At 45.9% G+C, this 17895-nt stretch overlaps 1 protein-coding gene and 1 long non-coding RNA gene across 2 annotated transcripts in view; one reads left to right on the forward strand and one right to left on the reverse strand.

Annotated features, from left to right (window-relative positions):
* On the forward strand, positions 1-7792 carry LOC311434197. The gene is made up of 2 exons (XR_014691313.1): positions 1-262; positions 7100-7792. It is a non-coding gene; the product is annotated as an uncharacterized lncRNA (long non-coding RNA).
* Positions 6127-17895, reverse strand: part of FAXC (failed axon connections homolog, metaxin like GST domain containing) — a 23849-nt gene continuing 12080 nt past the window's right edge. Inside the window, exons 4-6 of the mRNA XM_084514208.1 lie at positions 17051-17268; positions 13844-13960; positions 6127-12220 (exon numbers count right to left, since the gene is read on the reverse strand). Coding sequence (XP_084370334.1) covers positions 11937-12220; positions 13844-13960; positions 17051-17268 — 619 coding nt within the window. The 3' untranslated portion in view covers positions 6127-11936. The remainder of the gene's footprint in view (positions 12221-13843; positions 13961-17050; positions 17269-17895) is intronic.

The raw sequence follows: 17895 nt of genomic DNA on the forward strand, positions 1-17895 counted from the left end.
CTCCTAGTGAGGAAAGTGTTTCCCAGTGCCTATGAGGTAACTGTCAAAGGCCTGGAGGACTGGGATTTGCTAGTAGCAGTTGACTAATTGCAGAGCTGCATGCAGTGAGTGTGTTGAGGACAATGTGGATGTCCCTGCCCTGTCCATGGAGGAAGGGAAGAAACATGTGAAACACTGCTAGCCATTTCTTGTGGGGCCTCCTAAAGGTACCCTGGGAGAGACCTCATCTCCTGGAAAGACTCCAAGTCCTGCATCTCTGCAGGTGAGTTCTGGTAAGCAGCATTAAATCACCCTCACTACACAGAAAGATGAGCTCATTGCTAGGTAGGATTTTAAAATTTCACCTAAAAACCATTAGGTCTGCGTTTGTAAAATGATGGCTTGTCTTCTGTATCCTCCTGTTATTAGCATCTGTTTTACCCCATTTCTTCAAATATTTGCTCTTTTTTTTTTCCCCCATTAGCCATGGGTATTTATCAGCATACATTACATGTAAGGTCCTTTCTGACGTTTTCCTAATGCTGCCTGCTCAGGTGATGCGTGTTTCCAAACCTCTCTGAAATCTATGTATGGATTTAAAAATATACAATAATAAGCAAAGTAAATCATTACTAAGAACTTGACTTTTATCCATCTTGTTAGCCAGCTCCAAAAATGTGGAGAGACTAGCTAGCAGTTATATTAAGTATTCTTGTTTCTCTTTAGGCTCATTGTAAACATACTAATATTTTCACAGCTTTCAATAAAAGACTGAAGGCTTTTTTAATGACTTATCTAAGACGTTTGGCATTGTGAACCATTTCATTAAGCAGACTTCAAAAAGAAAGCTATCCATTCTGATTCCCTGAGTAGGTTGCAGAATTATACACAGCTATATAAATGATAGATCAGATTTAGTAGCTTTTTTCCCCTTTGGTTAAGATTTGTTTTTGGCCTCATAGCAGGAAGAAAACTTATTAATAAACAATAGTTATAGCAGCTAGAAAGTCCTCATAACATCCTCAAACTCCTACAATCCTTTGGTAACATACAGGTTTTTGGTAGTTGATTATGGGCTACAATGAAATCCTTGTACTTCCCAACTCACGTTTGTTATTACACATACATTAAAGTAAATATGGTTTTCTGGATTATTTTTATGGGAATAATAGGGAATGTGCTAACAGAGAATGAGAGTGACTTTGAGAAAACAGCTTGGAGAATATTTACTATTTATATGGTACTAAACCTGAGAAAACAGATGCACCTACAGAACAGATCAGATGCACATCACCTTTAAAATGTGCAACAGTATTTTAGAGCTGACGTAGTGCAACAGAGTTTTCTAGAACTGTAAGAGGAAAAGCAGTGGCTGTTCACAACTTGCACAACAGTTCAGTAGAAAGGAGGTACAAATTCACAGTGATTTTAGGAGTAGAAGATTTGGATGTTAAGTCCTATTTGGGAGCTAAGTCCTTTCATAATGACACTTTCCTCATCAGAAACTTTCTATTTTCCTGTTGCAAATCGTAGTGTGGCAATGAATCCCTGATGCTCTTCAGTTACAGGATGAAAAATATGGTTGGGAGCAAAGAGGGGCTGGTGTTGGGGGAGCTTTTCCTAATCTCAGCCACTGATCCCTCAAGTTTCTCCTGCCAGCACTTCTGATCCTCCTGGGAGCAATCCTTTCCCTACTTTGCTGTTTATTCCTGAGATCATGTATTGACACATTAAGAGGGGTGCTGAGAAGCCACGATGACAAGAGCTGTGTTAGCATGCAGTAAAGATTACCCACTAAATAATTATAGATTTATTTGTCACAGTGAGTCCCTTTATGTGAAATTATGGCAATTTCTGTATGCATAGATGTATTCAGCATAGTAGTCTATATCTTGCCCTTTGACAAATCAAAGCTTCTTATTAGATAACTGTGGTTCAGATGGCTCACAAACAAATGCTGTCTTCAAAATGATGGCAAAGCATGGCCTTCAAGTCTTTGTGCCTGGACAGAGTAAATTAAGCTCCTTTCCCTATTGTCTCTAAGGAGTGGTCTGTGAAGGACCAAAAAAGGGCCTCTGTCTGGTGACAGCCCATGATTCCTCTTTCCAAGATTCCTTCTTACTACTTCTGTATCATGTTTCTCCTTTAAATCACTTCCTTTCTATTTTGACAAACAAAGCAGTATTTCAGACCCTCATCTCCCAGCCTATAGTAATCAACACTTCTCTAAGACCCTCTAACCCACATAAAGTGGATCTGCTAAGAATGTCTTTGCTGCCTATTGCTTGTTTATCTTTCCTTTCTTTGAGCCCATCTTCTGGCTCTTTCTGTATCATATTCCAGTTTCTTGTACTTAGTTTCAAGGTTCTTAACAATGCTATCTTTCTAGTCTTGCCTATTACTGCATCTTGACAGGAATGTTGTGAAAATAAACTTAATATTTTTGAAGCACCCAGAAACCATGGTAATGACTGCCACAGAAAAAGCTCATGAGGAAATTAGTCATTCTGTTTCCATTGTAGGGCTTGAATACTGTGCAGTAAATAAGGCTCGGGGGTCACACTTCAAATGAAACAACCAACAGCTCATTATTAATTCACAAGTCTCTACCCCATGCACCAGATGAGGCAGAGGTCTTAAGGAAAAAAAATAGTAAGACTAAGAACTGAAATCTGCAACTCAATTCTTATGTAAAAAGAGGTGACATTAAAACTATATGGGCAATTTAACTTAACTGTCAAGTGCTCAACTTTACAGTCTGAAGTTTGAGTTTCTTCTGTCTGCAATGGTGCATCATTACCCAAAAAAAGTATCAAAATAGATGTGTTGGCTGAGGTTCCAGGTTATGACAGACATTTTTAGGGTGGGATTCAGGATGAGATTTAGAGGTGTTAATCTCAGTGTTTGATTGTAGGGTATATTCATGGGCTGAATGTTTGGCTGCTGTTATCATCCATGGAGATTCTGGCCGTACAGTCTGGAGCAGGAGGGGTTCAGCTCACTTGAGAGCAGACTTCTTCTGCTCAGCTGAGGAGCCCCTCAGCTGCATTAACCACTTGCTGGAATCCATGGAGATCTACTCCAAGGAAGCCATCTAGAGTGGCCTAGCAATGGCTTACTGTAACATTAAATATATGTGGACAAATTTAGGGCAAAATTTTGGAACAAGAGCCTCTTGGCTGTCTTTCTCCTCATGTTTTTTCCATCACCTTTTTTCTTGAATTGTAAACCTCATGCTACAGAATCTAAGCCTCTCCCTGAGCTTGTGAAGTACATTATGTGCAAGGACTCGTGCAGATCATATTATCTGGGTCCTACCATGATATAGATATTGAATCTTACCAGCGACACAACCATCACTCTTTGCTGTTTTGTTTTAAAGTGGTTATCTAGGGTGGGATTCAGTTGCCTAAACAAAGGTGTTTAGCCATTATTTTAGGACATCAAAAATGGACTGGCTGGTGTATTGGGTTTATGTGTCAAAGTTTTGGTAGTGGGGCGCTGCAAGGGTGGCATCTGTGAAAAGAGTCCAGAAGCTGCCCCTTGTTAGATAAGGCTCAGCTCCAAAGGGACCCACTGGTGGCCGGAGCTGAGCCAATACATGATGTTGTTTGCAACTTTGTGAGAACATATCTAAGAAAGAGGAGAAAAAAAAAAAAAACTGCTGCACAAAAGCAGCTGGGAGATAAGAGTGAGCACCAGCCCTGTAGACCCCAAGGTCAGTGCGGCAGGAGAGCAGGAGGTGCTCCAGGCACACAGCAGAAGTTCCCGTGCAGCCTGTGCAGAGGCCCCTGGTGGAGCAGGCTGTCCTCCTGCAGCCCATGGGTCCCACATGGAGCAGATCTCCACGCTGCAGCCCATGGAGGAGCCCCCGGTGGAGCAGGTGGATGTGGCCTGGAGGAGGCTGCGGCCCATGGAGAGCCCCTGCAGGAGCAGGCCCCAGGCCAGAGCTGCAGCCCATGGAGAGGAGCCCACGCAGGAGCGGGGGGTGTGGGAGAAGCTGCTGCCCACCCATGGGGGACCAGTGCTGGAGCAGTTTGCTCCTGGGGGATGGACCCCATGGTACGGAGCCGTGTGGGAGCAGTTCAGGAAGGACGGAATCCTATGGGACAGACCCCACATGGAGCAGGGGCAGAGAGTGACTGTGAAGGAGCGAAAGAGATGAAGTGCTATAGACTGACCACAGTCCCCATTCCCTGTTCCCCTGTGCTGCTTGGGGGCAGGAGTTGGAAGAGTATGGTTGGGTGGAAGGTGTTTGCTTTTGTTTTTGTACTGTTGTAGTCTGCTAGTGATAGCTGCCCAGCTGAGTAAAACCACCCTGTCTGGGCTCCAGGTGCTGCTCCTAGTCTCAAGCAACCCTTGGGTCACAACTTCACTGGAAAACAAGGGATGTTCCCACCCAGTGCCTGGCTGGTGGCTAAACCACTGTTTGGGGAATTTCACCATAGGGTTCCCCTTACGGGTGCTGTCCTGGGGCACTTTCATCCTAGGTCACTCCTGGACCACCAGCCTCCATTGCCTCACGTGAGTAACACGGGTGCCCTCCCATGTCCAGAAGTGCTCTCTGAAAAGGATCAGGCTTGCCACCAGTTACTATGATTTAAGGAGTTTCTGTCAGCAAGACTGCAGTAAGCAGCTGCACATGTACTCAAAGCCCAGACCTACCATAAGGTAAAAGGCATTAGCTTAAATCTCTTTTACTGAGGTTTAAGCTAACATCCTTAGCTGGAGATCACAACGGGCCAGTGACTGTGAAATGGCTGATATATGGGAGCTCACAAAGCTGCTTTATCATGATCTTTTTTTTTTTTCTTAGTTAACTATTCAAAAGAGCAACCCTCTGTGAATTATCATCCAGAACATTTCTCCAATGCCATAATTTAAAGTTTTGGAGGTTCAGGCATGATAGTTTGAAAGCATTTCAACAACACAGTTCACTGGAACTGAGAGAGCTGTTTCCTTGGAAGGGCTCAGTTTTGGCTGCCAGCTCTTCTGAGCTTGAAATATGGAATGATTGAAGTCCTGTATTTCAACCTATGCATGTTTTTTACCTCAGTGTTTTTTAAATACATTGACATTGCTAGCGTTCATGGAGAAGTCTATGAACACCCACTTCACAGGCCATAAAACTGCAACACAATGAGAGGAGCTAAAATATATGTTCAGAAGGGAAGGGCTGGGCCTGATTTGTCAATTGTTCAGCTGGGTGAAGTTCACTTGTCTGTTCTCTTCTCTGGTCTCACAACACAAAGCTGTGTAACTAGCCAATGCATCCCGCCCTTCCTTTCTCCCATCCCTAAGGCAGTGCTGCCCCAACCCTCACTGGGATGAATCTCTGGCAGCAGGATGTGACAGCAGGGCCTGCAAAAGCCACCCTGGGGGCCAAGCTCAGTGCTGGCAGGGTTCCCCATAGCTTCTTAACCCACAACACCAGCAGCAGAACCCAGTCCAGCATCCCTCTCTGGAGCAGAAGGGCTACCACACCCCACACTTCCCCAAGGGAAAGGAGAAACATCAGCTCTACACTGGTTTACACCCATCAGGGCTTTGTGTCTTTTGTTCTTTAAATGTGAATGTATATGCCTGCAACATCAGTGTCACCACTTATGAAGCAGGTGTGAGTGCACCTGCACACTGTTTGCTTGTATGTCTTCTATCAAGACTGTCTCCTGCTGTATCATCCCTACACTGTGTTCAGGGCCATGTGATAAGTCTGGCTAAGGACTTATAAATGCTATTTTTTTCCAAAATAGTTTCATACAATGAAACTAGCCCTTGCTTTGGGCAAGGACCTTAAAGTACATGCACTTCCCCCATGGAGTCTCTCTGAGGATTATTTATTTTCATGCCAGTAGCATTGTTCTCAGAGAGGAGCAGGGACCCCCTCCTCCTGCCCATGGTTAAGCGCAGTCCTTCTTCCTGAGCTTGCCCTGGAAATCCTTCCTGCAGTGCCGAAGGGAGAGACAGACAGTGACAGTGTGATCCAATTCACAGCACAGTGGTGGCTAAGGTATTTGCCTGGTGAGGCGGAGGTTTAACTCACTGGCCATTACATTTCCAGAGACTCCCCTCTCTCACACTTAAGAGATGGTTAGTTCATGGGCCTTCAGAAAGCAGGGACATTCAGAAGGACACAAACCAGAAAGGTATTTTAGATCCGTCACTTATAATTTACACACCAATGACATACGGCATAAAGACAAAATATACAGATTTTCATATATATATATACAGGGTTCAACACAGTGCACAATTTAAAGTTATGTTACAATTAAGTGTACAATTTTAAATATGGCTTTATAAACTAGTAGTAATAACAGTGCTAAAATAATGTATCTCTCATGTAAGTACATAGACAAATAACATAATGCAGCTACAGCATTAAAGTCCTCATTTAGCAATGTGATACTTCATTTTGTTAGGAAAAACTTGTACACCATGTATAGCTGGGTATCTCCCTCCCCCCATAACCCATCCACCCGTGCTTTATTCCTGCTGGATTGCACACCCTGTAAGTTAAAACTTTGGGACCTGTATTCTTCAAGTATTCTGGAAAATAAAAACCTGTACAGTCGAGGAAAGATCAGTCACAAGAATGAACTAAAAAGGGAGGGAAGAACACACGCAAACCTTGTGCCCAGTGAAGCTTAAAAAGCTTTTTCTTTTTTTGTAAAAGAGTTAAACAAAATACAAAGGTCACATCTTGTCTGCCTTACTCTAGGGAACAGTCCCATTAATGAGAAGTGCAAAATTCTGGGTCACTTGGAAGCTTGGTCGGAAATTTCTGGCCCTGCTGAAGCGAACGGCGCTTCTGCCAGTGACTTCAAGGGGGCAGGATTTGGTTCTGTAGAAGTTGAATGCCTTTAGGAAGCATACACTCTATTGCTGCTTTAGTTTGCTGAGCTGAATGTGGAAATCATTAGAGGAAATCCTACAATCCTTTGTATGCATGAGTCAGACTCAATGCCCATAATGATCTCTGGCCTTAAAAATTTGCAAGTTGGGCAAACAGGACGTGGTACTTACAGCTTAGCACCGCAGTGACTCACTGAACATTTTTATCGATTAAGATTCCCAGGCTGTACATACAGACATCCTATTTCTTCTCCAAACACCTCAGGGAACTGTGAAAATCTCCGCCAAGAAGTTCTTCACCTTGACACGTGCAGCAAAGGCGCGCAAGCAAAGCCCTCCCTGATGGATGTCTAAGAGAGCATCGCTGAGACAGGCCTGATTTGTGTTGCAACACTTCTCTCCGCTAAGGCAGAGCTGTGAGGAGTAGGGTCACTAGCCTGAAACTCAGTGCCCCCCTCCCTCCCTCCCGCAGGAGCCCCAGGCGGTACGGGGGGGACAGAGAACATCTCCCCTCGACTGGGCTCGCCAGCCCACACACCTCGCTGGTCAGCTGGAAGCTGCTTTCAGTGCAGCGCTCTGTGCAGGAACCGGACCCGAAGGGACCCTTGTCCCTTGCCATGAGGACATAGGTGACACTGCAGTGCAGGGATAGGATGGCAACACACCAGCAGCCTCACCTGAGCAGCAGCTTCAAAGCAGTCCCCCCGCTGCCTGCTTCACAGTAACCAGTAGCTGAAGCACAGCACACACGTGGACTGGGAGCAGCAATAAGCTGCTGAAAACCACTGCAGTCATCCAAGGGTAACTCCGGTCCTCCTGGACCACACAAGGTCAGACTGTGCTACCTGGGTGTTCCTCCAGGTCGCAGCCACCAACATGCATGGCCATGACCCACCCCAACACTACGTGTCTCCAGCCCCCTGTGCCAGCTACTGGGCTGTCCGCCCTGATTCTGCACTCACAGAGCATAATTTATTTTGATTATAAGCCTAATTCATGATTTTGTAGTATTTGGAGATGGAGGGGTTAGGCTAAACAGCTACTTGTCAGAAAAAAGATTCAAATTCTTCTTCAAACATCTAAGGGCAAGACCCACTCAAATTCATCCCCTGCCACAGAAATTTCACTTGCGAGCTGCCCTGCATAAATCTGCACATAACACACTTTTCCAGCAGGCAATATTTTGTACGGCTCAGTATCTGACAGATACAACCCTTTCAATGAAAACAGTATGAAGCTGTCATGATTACTTGAGCAGACATCACTGACAAAAGGAAATTTGTGCCTGAACTATTGCTGCAGAAATATTTCAGGCAATATTTTTTCAAAGAGAATACAGATCTGGAGGGACACTGCCAAGGTTTTAAAGATCAAAACGTGTGACTTGCAGTGTTATAATTGGATGGGAACAGTCCTCCAGATCTGAAACATCAGGTTCGGTTTGGTTTTTAAATCAAGCACCACATTTATACGATTTCTGTAGGACCTATACATCCCAGCATCTGCTTCCCCACTCGGTAACAGTGAGCTCTGCTGACAGAGCCAGCGACGCCGACACTGACAGACAAATCCATCCTGACACGACAAAGCGTTACACAACCAAACACTGCAATTCACAGCAGAAAAGAAAAGAAAAAAAAAAAAAAAAAAAACACAACAGGCTGTTTTAAATTTAACCATATTGGAAACGCAGGGAGTTCTTTAACCTCCTGCTTGCCAAATGAGAAGCCCACTTACCATTGCCTTGGAGCAGCAGTACGGAAACAAGTGCAATACGTGGCCTTTGGCGGTGTTTAAATTAAAACAAGGGGGCAGAACCACGCTGCCCCACAGCAGCAGCAAGAGCTGCTCCCCAGCCCTTCTTCCAGGTCTGGAGCCAGCAGCTGTGATGCTCTCCAACTCCCTGCCCTGCAGGGAGTCCCCGTGTGGCCAGCATCACCTCAGGCATGACGCTGTGGCCTCCTTCACCCCCAGCTTGAAAAGGCCATCCAACCTCGCGGGGCTGTCCCAGGTTTCACCACTACGGTGACACAAGATTTCTTGCCTGCCCTGCAGCATGGCCAGGACCTCCGGGATGCTTGCAGTTTTGATCAAGGGACAGTGAGGGCAAGAAAAATAAATTAATTAATTAAATAAATAAAGTAAAAACCCAAGGGAACGGCATGGAGCTGGGACAGGGGAGGGTCAGGCTGGGTGTTCGGAAAAGGTTCTGCACCCAGAGGGTGGTCGGGCACTGGGACAGGCTCCCCAGGGCAGTGGTCACAGCACTGAGCCTGCCAGAGTTCAAGAAGTGTTTGGACAGCACTCTCAGACACGTGGCCTAGTTTTTGGGTGGTCCTGTGTGGAGCCAGGGGTTGGACTCAGTGATCCTCGTGGGTCCCTTCCAACGCGGGACATTCTGTGATTCCATGATTCTCTCCGACAATTTGTAGTTCTGCACAGCCCCTCAGCACGGAGATAAAAAATAGAAATGATCAAGGGGAAAAAACAACATTGCGGGCCTAAGGAAACGTTGCTCTTTTAGCAGAATTTTGGAAGCTTAAGAAATCTGTTCTGTTTATGTTGAAGACAACTCTTGTACGCTTTTCCCATTCAAACCAAAATGAACTAAACTCTTTCATAGGTGTTAAAGCAAGCTCTTTTTTAGACATTTTTCCCCCCGGAAACATTTTGCCAAGACCAGCTTCCAAAAGAAAAAGGCTTAGATTAAATCCTTTAAACAGGTCTAAAAACCAGTATTTGCTTCTGGGCAGGATAAACACACCCAAGGATTTCCTATCAGACCCTGTCAAAACACTACACATATAAATCCCTACAGAGATGCTGTTTCCTAATTTCACCCCAAGTTTGAAACACAGCCAAACACAGAAACATAGTATCTGGAGTAGCTGTCATGAGGAAAAAGCTACTTAGTGAGTAACTTCTCCTTTAAAATAACCTGAGTAGTTCCTAAGAAATGGAAGGCAAGTGACATGCTACAGAATACATTCACCTAACTGATTAAAACACTGAAAAAAATCTCAGCTGACAGCAAGAAGTTCCTCCCCCTTCCCCAGCCCCATCAGATCTGTTCTCCTTGTTTCACTCTTCTGCATCACGGTGCCTCGCCGCACTTGCCACAGTGAAGTCAAGCCCCTGTGCAGGATTAATCCCAGAGTATTTCTCACCATTCCGCTCCTTTTGACACTGAAACATGAACACACAGATATTATGTATCTATATTATATATAGAGAGAGATGCCCTGCTCTGCAGCAGCACCGGATCCTTGGCAGGAGCAATTCTGGCAACAAGGCTCTGGGCCAGCCCCCAGGAAGACCTCCAGACATGGGAGAAGACCACGATGTGACACCAGCCTCACACCACGGTGGCGATGCCGATTCCTGTGCCTGCTCTGTGCACAGCCATGTGATACCCTAATCCAGCTGCACACACACGGACAGGTAAAATTACACTGCTGCCTTCTGGCTGGCTGCATTTTGGGAAGTCACAAGCATCGCTGCCACTGGCAGATTTGTCAGCCCAGGGAAGTGACAACGATGAGACCATCCGCTGAACTCAGGCTGGTGTTTTAATAATGGGGACTTGTTGCTGGGACTCATCTGCTGTCCGCAGGGGCTCCATACCTGGAAACATGTTCTCCTCAGGCTGAAAAGATGGAGAAGGCATAGCCTTCAGACACACAGCTTCAAAGCTCACTTCACGGCAAAATAAATGAGAGAATCTCTATCAGAATTTCCACCATGAGTGTTTTTTAAAGAGGAGCTTCTTGACATAGATGCCTGTTACCCAGAACGTCAGTACCTAACCGTCTGCAGGCAGCATCTGCCCTGATTTATCTAGGAAGTTTCACAGATGTATCAGACCATCACCCCTTGTGCTTTCAAGCCCAAGACTTGTCTTCTTGTGACCTGTTCCTGTGCTTAGTTTCCTGAGAAGGGTCCCAAGTAATCATTAATACCATCGTCCTCCTCAGTTTGGGTTCGTTTCACAAATGCTGCTTGCCCACAACAACAGAGGCTGGAGCAGAGCCCCAGGGAAATGTGTGAGGAATTTAGGAAGTAGATGCCAGTTCACACACACCTCAGACCAAACTGCAGCAGCTCCCAGGCATGGGAAGTGACTGCAGACTTGTCCCTCCACTTGCAGAGCCACAGCTAGCTGGGTGTTCCCCACAGCAAGCATTTTCCTCTGATGGAAAAACTCCACAGCCCATGAAAAGAACATGTCCTTTGAAAGCTGGAGCTAGTTCAGGCTCCAGACTACTAAGCCTACCGACAATTAGCGTCCTAAAGCATTTGCATCCTGTCTATTCCCAGAATAGACATTTGATAATTTTTTTTTGCTGAAGGGTCCTGATTCATGGAACTGTAATTCACTGAAAAAGCCCTGATTAAACTACTTTCAACAGGCTACCGCCAACGTTTGCAGGCAAATAATTGATTTTACACACATGTTTACAAAGACCAGAACCATCTGTAATTTCCATATGCTTTCTCTCCACTTAAAATGAACCGGTCAAGGCCAAGCAACACAGGTGTAGATGTTAAACTTCACACAAGTGGGCAAACCCAATGCATCCATTCTCACCTCAGACACTGTGACAACATGTGCACCCAGCATGCAGGTAGCTATCAAGTAAAATTCTTCCAAAACCGCACCAAATCAACACAGCATCAACCATTTTCTTCCACAGGAGAAAAGTGTGCCAGTAATGCCTCTTCCACTTTCGTCCTCAACCCATTCCCGTGAAGATATCAACACAAACCAGCTCTTACAAGCGCTCTGCCACCTGGATGCTTCTCCCACCCAGCTGTGGGATTTGTTTTTCAGAAAGAGCAAAAATGTTGATTAAATGGTCCCATTGCCCTCTGGACCTCCAGTTTGCCCATGAGTGTTTTAAATAACTGTTTACCTTGGTTCCATCTGAACAGTTACACAAAATGAAATAAGATTGAGACAGTCCAGTCCAACATGTGACAGCCAAGTCAAGCACAATGGTCTCTCGGAGGTGGTACAGACCTCCTCCCAGCCTGGAGCAGAAAAGAAATCAGACTGGTCCCAAGAAACAGCTTGTCTGCAAAACGGGAGATGCTTGTACACATCATTTGCATTGTTCGTGATCTCTGTAGTCATCCATGTCCACATCCGAATCAAAGAGCGAGTGTCCAGTGTAATCTGTGTCAGGGGTATGAGAAATACTGTTCCCTTCCTCATCAAATGTTTCTGTCCTTGAATAAAAACTGAAGTCCTGCAAAGGGGAGTGAGTCTTGCTTGCTTCACTGCTTTCTTCGGATTCATACAGAGTGTTATCGTCATCATGGTGCCACTCTGGCCAGAATTTCCTCCTTATTCTTTCACAATACATAGCAAGGTTAATCAGTTCACCTGCAACACAGCACAACACACTCCAGTAAATACATCCCGTCAATAACAACTTGCCAGCTGATGCAGGAACGTATTAGCATAGTTTGGAAATAAATTGTGCAGGTTCTTTCCAAAGAGGTACCAGAACCTTGTTTTGAAATGGCAAGATCCAGTCAATCCTCTCAGTGGTTGTTCACATAATTTAAAACACACACTATTAACCCATACACAGTAAGAAAGGTTACACTGAAATGAACATAAATGCAGAATACCTAACCCAAATTCAATATCTACAGAAATAAATCAAGACAAGACACTAGTAGTGTAAGATTTTCATGTCAAAATTCTTGCTTATTTAGCAGAAGTATGGTTTCTAAAGTCAGGACTTGATGCTACATATGCAATCCGTTCATTTATTAAAATCTCGTGAATTTGGATGTTTGGGGCTTGCACCACCAGATGGCAGCGTTGTCTGCAAGGTAAATTCATGGGTTTGGCTTTTGTATGACTCGCCTCTAATGTTCCTAGCCCACAGGAGTATGTTATGCTTTATGTTTATATGTATACATATGCTTAAAGAGAAGAATTTATGAGGAAACATCAACGACCAAAGAAATAACAGCATATTAGAGGGCTTATGTATGTGTATATGGAACCAGCACTTGTAATATAACACAGCATGAGTAGCTAGATGGGTACAGAGAATCATCCATGCTGCTTGGGCATTTATATAATTTACCATTCCTTTCTCTTAGATACAAAATAGTTCAAACATCATTTTTCTTGAAACCCATGGACCCTTTAGAATTCTATCTGTCCCCTCAGACATCAAGGGAAAGAACTATATGGCCTATATCTACGTCCCTCATAAAAAATCTCAAGTATATTTTTTCCTCCACTAAAAGTGCTAGTAATGGGCAAGTCTGTGCCTCCAAACTGTTGCCTTAGTAGCTACCTCTTGCTCAGAGTAGGTCTACAGATCGGATTCATTCCTTCCACAGCTATTTCACATCCTTCGTTCTTTCCATTTTTCACACTGTGTGGCTTTATTCTGCATAGCGACACCAAGATGCTCCCACCAGACTTTGGCACACATATGCCACTCCACAAAGGAAAAAAGAAGTTGGGGCAGGAGGAGCAGCTATGTTGGTTTCCAATTCATGCAAAAACAAAGAAACTCCAAAGCCAGACTGGAATCTTTTCCTTGTCCAGCATCCTGAATAGCAACAAAGGCTCTAATTGCACTGGGACAACAGTGCTTGCAGTTCTATTGTCAGTGGAAACTCCTCAGTTCAGCAAAATTTGGCTCATGGCTTCTAATACTTTACCCAGCGTTCATTCCATAGAGGCATTTGGTCTTTGCTATGTTAAACAGGGAAAAGATCAAGTACAGGAACAGAAACAATCACCATGCAGATCATTAAAGTGAAAACAAACAAGAATTTTAAGAAAAAAAAAAAACAACATTACAGGATATAAGTGCTACATCAAGGGCAAGAACAGCCTAGGATGCAGTTAAGTGCCCCTGAAATCTTCAAATAACCTTACAAGGTGCTCCAAGTTTAAACACAGCAAATGCTACCCAGAGTCTTTGTTCTGTGTTTGTTTTTTTCCCTTTGTCAGAGATCACTTAAAACCTCTTACCTTTGATTAGCCTCTCTGGTCTGGTCCCTGGTAGTGTCCACATTGCCTGGGCCAGATGCCCAAAAACGGTGGCATCAACAGTGGAAAGGTTTGGTCCCATAATGTACTTCTTGTCACCTGTAAATACAACAGCAAACATTTCACTGGGGAAATGGCAGTGAAAATCTGGATTTTTCCCATTACGTCTTCAACACAATTTTTATGGAAAATCATTTAGTTTAAAGGCAGAGATTTGATATTGATTAGGGTTCAACAGCTGATCCTAGGCCTCAGTAGGTGAAATCCATTTGTGCAGCTTGTTCAGACTGACACTGATTCATTGCAAAGACTCACTGTGACTGCTCAGAGCAGATCTGCATCTCCAGGAGAGGCAGGAGACATATGAGGACACAGCAGATAGAGGAGAAAGCAGCCGTGGGCAGGAGCAAACAGCTTGGAGCTCGGAGCGAGTTTGCCAAGAACCTCTCGCCAGGTGATACTGCTCCAAGGACGGCCACGAGGCTCTTCCCACTCTCTGCCCCCAGCTCCATCCCAACATGACACGCTTGTGGAAGGCAACAGGAGGAGTCCTGGAGCGTCCTCACTTCAGAGACAGGAGCCCCACAGACAGCAAACAGCAAAGCAGGCTCTCCCCATGCCACCCGGACGCATCCCACCGCCGCAGCTTCACAAACTGAGAGCGGGGTGTTTCACACTCAGCCACAACACAGCCAGCGGGCTCAACAGACCACCAGCCCTCCTCACACACAGCACCCCCACCTCCTGGCACCGCCTTCTGACCGGCAGGGACGCAGCCACGGCACTCCTGGTGCACGGGCAGGGGGAACGGCAGCCACGTGGGACTGCCCTGGTCTGCAGGAAGGACGTGCCTGCTCCGCACACCTCTCTGGGCACCCAGCCGTCGTGATGGTCCTGGGCAGCTACCACAGCACACACAGACAGCAACTGACTAAGACAGGGAAGAAAATCCTCTTTTAAGGAGGCCGTTCACAAAAGGATCATCCAGTACCAGCTTGCTGCCTCAGCGCAGGCATTAGCCCCACAGCACAGGCAGCAAGCAGGGCACACAAGTGAGACGTGAGGCATTTCAGGGGTCAGGTTAGATGGCTGCCTTGGCCCTGCCTTGGCCCAATGTGCTATAAAGTGTGAAATGCTGCCCGTAATTGAATTCTCCAAATCCAGTTATCCCATCTCCCCAGGACATTCTTCCCTTGTACAACACAAGCTGCCTGTAATTCAGCGGGTTATTAAATGTTAGGGTTATTGAGCGAGCTTAGAAAAACTGTCCAGCGGTGAAATACAGCAAATTGTGAAGTACAGCACAACATAATCTGCTATCCCCCTGTACTACAACGTAGCAAAGCAGTGCTCGGGAATAAGGAATAATGGTAACTTCCTACAGCGTGTCGGATGTGGTAGCAAAACGGAGCTAACTCTCCCCAGCTCGGGCACAGCTGCACCAACCTGTGTCTGACAGCTCGTACTGCCCCGCAGCGATTCAGGAGAGCCTCCAGCCAGGCTGGAAGTCCCTCGCCCACCTCCTGTCCCCACAGGGACAGACCCCTGAAGGCCACGGTTATCCAGACAATCCAAAGGTCAAATATAATGACTGTACACTGACTAATCTGACTGACTAATGGGGAAAAAAAAGAACAATATTCAGCCGATAACATAGTAAAGTAACAATAAAATAGCAGGTGCTCATCGAGGCTTTACAAAATCCAGGCAGACACGATGTTCCCATCAATAACCTGGAACTGGGCGGCAAGGCCCTGCTGGGAGCACACGCACCACGCAAAAAGAAAGCAGCGTGGTGGCAAAAAAACGAAGGGCAGTCGCAGGGCTGGCAAACGGGGCCACGAGCAGCACGCAGCATGCAGGCACACGCGGAGGTGTAGGAGCCGCGGGGAGGTCTGTCCAGAGAGTGTGGGAGGTGGAGAGAAGGCAGAGGGGAAAAAAAAGGCACATTTTTTTGCAAGATTTGAAGAAAACACCTTAGAGAGAAGCTTGAGGATTTCCAGTCATTTTTCCCATCAAAACCAAAAGCGAGGTTTGATTACAGCATTTATCTTCACAAGGAGAGGCTGCCTGAAGGCTGAGACCGGGCAAGCTCTGAACTGAAACTGGACAGCTTTTGGTGGTGATTAACACCTGCCACCAATTACTGATGAACACAGTAGCATCTCCACCTCCTGAAATCTTCTGATTAAAGCTGGATGCCTTTTGGAAAGACCCGCTTCAACCAGAAGTGAGATGGGTGCCTCAGGGCAGCAACCCATTTGTAGAGACCCAACTGGATGATTCAGAGACCCAGCGGAACTTGAAACTATGAACTTGAGCATCAGTATAGGCTCCAGAGTCAAAAGGATACAAATAAATCTGGGAACAGACCCAAAAGCAATTACAGAGAGGCAAACATGGTAACAGCTATACCTAGAAAAGGTCTCGGCTGAAGGAGTCCCTCCCAGCAGGGCCACCTGCTGCTCAGCCTCTCCGGAGGACCGTAACGGGACCGTAACAGTGCGAGCAGCTCTCAGCAGATTGAAGCCCAGAAGCTCATTGCAGACAGCTCCAGTTCAAACTTCAGCCTGAGCTACACAACCGAAATGAGGCTCACGTGGTTCTAGCTGAGTGAGGGTGACCTTAAGACTACCTGCACAGCATCCACCCATGACAACCAGCACACCTGAACCCATCCATTTTGACAAACCACCTCCTACCTACAGCTTTGAATAAAGCTGCTCACACCAACCAAATGCAGCAAAGTCCAGCTCACCAAAGTACCACCTGCAAAGGACTTTCGAATGGCAGCCTGACAATAATCTATCACACGGTAACGAGTCCCACTAGGAAAAGAGATTCCCCAAAATGTAAATAAGAGGTTACTTCTGCCAAAATGAACACTACGATGTCCTGAATTCACACAACAAAGCATTCATCCAAAAAAAAGGCCAAATTCTGCTCCTTTAGATACAGACGATGCACACAGAAGCAACCCGCCTACCCCTCTAGAGAGGCAATTTGGTGATAAACAGCGAGGAAAGAAGCCCCGTCCCCTTGGGAGTGAAGGTGGCACTGAGGGCAGCATGGCCTCCACCTACTGACAGAAGCGAGCTCATCCACATGTGCGACCAGGCTGCCACACATGGGCGACCTCACCCCGCGGGCTGTGCTCAAGCAGAAGGCGAATTGTTTGCTGTACGTTACCCAGGAGGCTCGCTAGAGTCCGCATGTCTTTCTCCATCAGCGTGTACATCTCCTCCTCCGAGAAGCGGCCGATGCCGTGGCCGTACATCTCCCGCTTCACGATCCCTTTGGTCAGGTGGCAGAGAATCCACTTCAGCAGGTCGCTGAGGGGGCCGTACACCGAAATCATCTTCTGCGTCTCATGAAGGTTTTCCACCCACTGGCAATACGCCAGAGTCCTGGAAGGATGCACAAAGCAAGTTGTAAGAGTCATCACCCTGCAACAGCTCCCACAAAGGTCAGATTGTTTTAACACTAGATGCTCTCTGCCCTGATGGAGGGCTAGCGCCCCATGAAAGCAGACCTTGGTGCACCTCGGGGTGCCAAAAGGGTTTATTAGCCAAAGCTGACCGACTGCACAGGCCTAGGGAAAACAAAGAAAAACTGAGAAACCAACCTCTCCTCCCACCAACCTGTTCTCCTTGCTTTCTATACTGCGGCAACTTAGTCAAGCAGTAACTTTGCACCAACATAAATATTGCAGCAGTGATTTCTCAGAAAGATCTCTGCTCTCTCCAGAGATTAGCAATGACACCACCTTTACCAAAAACAAACAAAAAAAGGAAACTGAAAAGGTGGTCGTTCTCAGGTTATGTTTTTCCGGCGTTTTTTCTTCCCCTAACGAAGACGTTGATCTTGTATGAGATACACTTCTAAAGGCTTCTGCTGTGTCTCAGGCTGTACTGCAGCTTTATTAAATGGCAAATGCATTACTTCAAAAGGTCTTTTCATCAAAATTTGTCTTACCAGCTCTATGTTTTGTTTCCCACAATAATTTTTGTGCTTTATTAATACTGTAGGCAAAG

Source organism: Aythya ferina, assembly GCF_964211825.1.
Source record: "Aythya ferina genome assembly, chromosome: 3".
Taxonomy (NCBI): Eukaryota; Metazoa; Chordata; class Aves; order Anseriformes; family Anatidae; genus Aythya; species Aythya ferina.